Source organism: Mus pahari, chromosome 23 (genome assembly GCF_900095145.1).
Source record: "Mus pahari chromosome 23, PAHARI_EIJ_v1.1, whole genome shotgun sequence".
In the NCBI taxonomy this organism is placed as follows: domain Eukaryota; kingdom Metazoa; phylum Chordata; class Mammalia; order Rodentia; family Muridae; genus Mus; species Mus pahari.
This window is the reverse complement of record NC_034612.1, coordinates 33,007,651-33,010,774: the sequence shown is the minus strand read 5'-3', so window position 1 is coordinate 33,010,774 and position 3,124 is coordinate 33,007,651. Positions and strand designations below refer to the sequence as shown.

The 3,124-nt window shown below is 58.9% G+C and overlaps 1 protein-coding gene across 1 annotated transcript; it reads left to right on the top strand.

The window, feature by feature from the left end:
* Positions 1–143: 143 nt before the first annotated feature.
* On the top strand, positions 144–3,124 carry Actb (actin beta). Its single transcript, XM_021187106.2, has 6 exons — positions 144–222; positions 1,174–1,302; positions 1,390–1,629; positions 2,080–2,518; positions 2,610–2,791; positions 2,911–3,124. Exons 2-6 carry the CDS (start codon positions 1,180–1,182, stop codon positions 3,052–3,054), a joined length of 1,128 nt encoding a protein of 375 aa, XP_021042765.1. The 5' UTR covers positions 144–222; positions 1,174–1,179; the 3' UTR covers positions 3,055–3,124.

Sequence of the window (3,124 nt, the reverse complement as noted above, 5' to 3'; positions counted from 1 at the left end):
AAAAAAAAAAAAAATGCTGCACTGTGCGGCGAGGCCGGTGAGTGAGCGACGCGGAGCCAATCAGCGCCCGCCGTTCCGAAAGTTGCCTTTTATGGCTCGAGTGGCCGCTGTGGCGTCCTATAAAACCCGGCGGCGCAACGCGCAGCCACTGTCGAGTCCGCGTCCACCCGCGAGCGTAGCCTCCTTGCAGCTCCTCCGTCGCCGGTCCACACCCGCCACCAGGTAAGCAGGGACGCCGGCCCCAGCGGGCCTCCGCTCTCTCGTGGGTAGTAGATGGCTGCAGGGTCCTGAGGGACACCCAGGACCGACACCGTGGACGGGCGGAGGGTGGTGCCGGGCCGCGGAGCGGACACCGGCAGAGCCAACTTCACGCCTAGGGTGTAGACTCTTTGCAGCCGCATTCCCGCGGTGTAGACACTCGTGGGCCCGCTCCCGCTCGGTGCGCGGGGCTTGGGGACACGCTAGGGTCGCGGTGTGGGCACTTGATGAGCCGGTGCGGCTTGCGGGTGTTAAAGCCGCATAGGTCCACCTTGAGGGAACACAGTATAGGGAACCAGACGCTAACGATCACGCCTCGATGGCCTATGGGTCTTTGTCCAAACCGGTTTGCCTGTTAGGCTTGGCGGGCGGGCGGGCGGGTGCGGCGGGGCCGGCTCGGCCGGGTGGGGGCTGGGATGCCACTGCGCGTGCGCTCTCCATCACTGGGCACCGAGGCGCGTGCGCGCTGGGGAGGGAGCTCTTCCTCTCCCCCTCTTCCGAGTTAGAGCTGCGCGTGCGTACTGAGGCTAGGAGCGCGGCTGCCCGGGGTTGGGCGAGGGCGGGGCCGTTGTCCGGAAGGGGCGGGGTCACAGCGGCACGGGCGCCTGTTAGCGCTTCCTGCTGGGTGTGGTCGCCTCCCGCGCGCGCACTAGCCGCCCGTCGGCGCAGTGTAGGCGGAGCCTGCGCCCGTTTGGGGAGGGGGCGGAGGTCTGGCTTCCTGCCGTGGGTCCGCCTCCGGGCCAGCGTTTGCCTTTTATGGTAATAATGCGGCCGGCCTGCGCTTCCTTTGTCCCCTGAGCTTGGGCGCGCGCCCCCTGGCGGCTCGAGGCCGCGGCTTGCCGGAAGTGGGCAGGGCGGCAGCGGCTGCTCTTGGCGGACGGGAGGTGACCGTAGCCTTCTTTTGTGCCTTGATAGTTCGCCATGGATGACGATATCGCTGCGCTCGTCGTCGACAACGGCTCCGGCATGTGCAAAGCCGGCTTCGCGGGAGATGATGCACCCCGGGCCGTCTTCCCCTCCATCGTGGGCCGCCCTAGGCACCAGGTAAGTGACCTATTACTTGGGAAGTGGCAAGCCTGGGGTTTTCTTGGGGGTTGATGCCCGTGCTAAGAAGGCTGTTCCCCTCCGCAGGGTGTGATGGTGGGTATGGGTCAGAAGGACTCCTACGTGGGCGACGAGGCCCAGAGCAAGAGAGGCATCCTGACCCTGAAGTACCCCATTGAACACGGCATTGTCACCAACTGGGANGACATGGAGAAGATCTGGCACCACACCTTCTACAATGAGCTGCGTGTGGCCCCTGAGGAGCACCCTGTGCTGCTCACCGAGGCCCCCCTGAACCCTAAGGCCAACCGTGAAAAGATGACCCAGGTCAGTATCCCGGGTGACCCTTGTCTTTGGCCAGCATCTCAGCCACGCCCTTTCTCAATTGTCTTTCTTCTGCCATTCTCCCATAGGACTCTCTTCTATGAGCTGAGTCTCCCTTGGATCTTTGCAGTTTCTGCTCTTTCCCAGACGAGGTCTTTTTTCTCTCGCTTGCCTTTCTGATTAGGTGTTAAACCCTACAGTGCTGTGGGTTTAGGTACTAACAATGGCTCGTGTGACAAAGCTAATGAGGCTGGTGATAAGTGGCCTTGGAGTGTGTATTGACTAGATGCACAGTAGGTCTAAGTGGAACCCCTGTCCTGAGACTCCCAGCACACTGAACTTAGCTGTGTTCTTGCACTCTTTGCATGTCTCAGATCTATCCATATAGTTTCACCTGCTCTGAGTGTTTATTGTGGCTTTAGGAACTTGACAACATGATGTATTTCTCTACAGATCATGTTTGAGACCTTCAACACCCCAGCCATGTACGTAGCCATCCAGGCTGTGCTGTCCCTGTATGCCTCTGGTCGTACCACTGGCATTGTGATGGACTCCGGAGACGGGGTCACCCACACTGTGCCCATCTACGAGGGCTATGCTCTCCCTCATGCCATCCTGCGTCTGGACCTGGCTGGCCGGGACCTGACAGACTACCTCATGAAGATCCTGACCGAGCGTGGCTACAGCTTCACCACCACAGCTGAGAGGGAAATCGTGCGTGACATCAAAGAGAAGCTGTGCTATGTTGCCCTAGACTTCGAGCAGGAGATGGCCACTGCCGCATCCTCTTCCTCCCTGGAGAAGAGCTATGAGCTGCCTGACGGCCAGGTCATCACTATTGGCAACGAGCGCTTCCGGTGCCCTGAGGCTCTTTTCCAGCCTTCCTTCTTGGGTGAGTTGTACTCTAGGCCCTTCTCCATCAAAGGTGACCAACTCTTGAGGCCACAGTATAAAAGTCTGATTTCTGTCACTTTTTCTCTCAGGTATGGAATCCTGTGGTATCCATGAAACTACATTCAATTCCATCATGAAGTGTGACGTTGACATCCGTAAAGACCTCTATGCCAACACAGTGCTGTCTGGTGGCACCACCATGTACCCAGGCATTGCTGACAGGATGCAGAAGGAGATCACTGCTCTGGCTCCTAGCACCATGAAGATCAAGGTGAGCTAAGCATCCTTAGCCTGGCGAGGGTGGGCCCTATGGTTGCAGAGCAACCTTCTTGAGGGGAATCCCAGCACCCAGAAAGCTCACCATCACTCACTGTGTCTTGCTTTCTTTAGATCATTGCTCCTCCTGAGCGCAAGTACTCTGTGTGGATCGGTGGCTCCATCCTGGCCTCCCTGTCCACCTTCCAGCAGATGTGGATCAGCAAGCAGGAGTACGATGAGTCCGGCCCCTCCATCGTGCACCGCAAGTGCTTCTAGGCGGACTGTTACTGAGCTGGCGTTTTACACCCTTTCTTTGACAAAACCTAACTTGCGCAGAAAAAAAAAA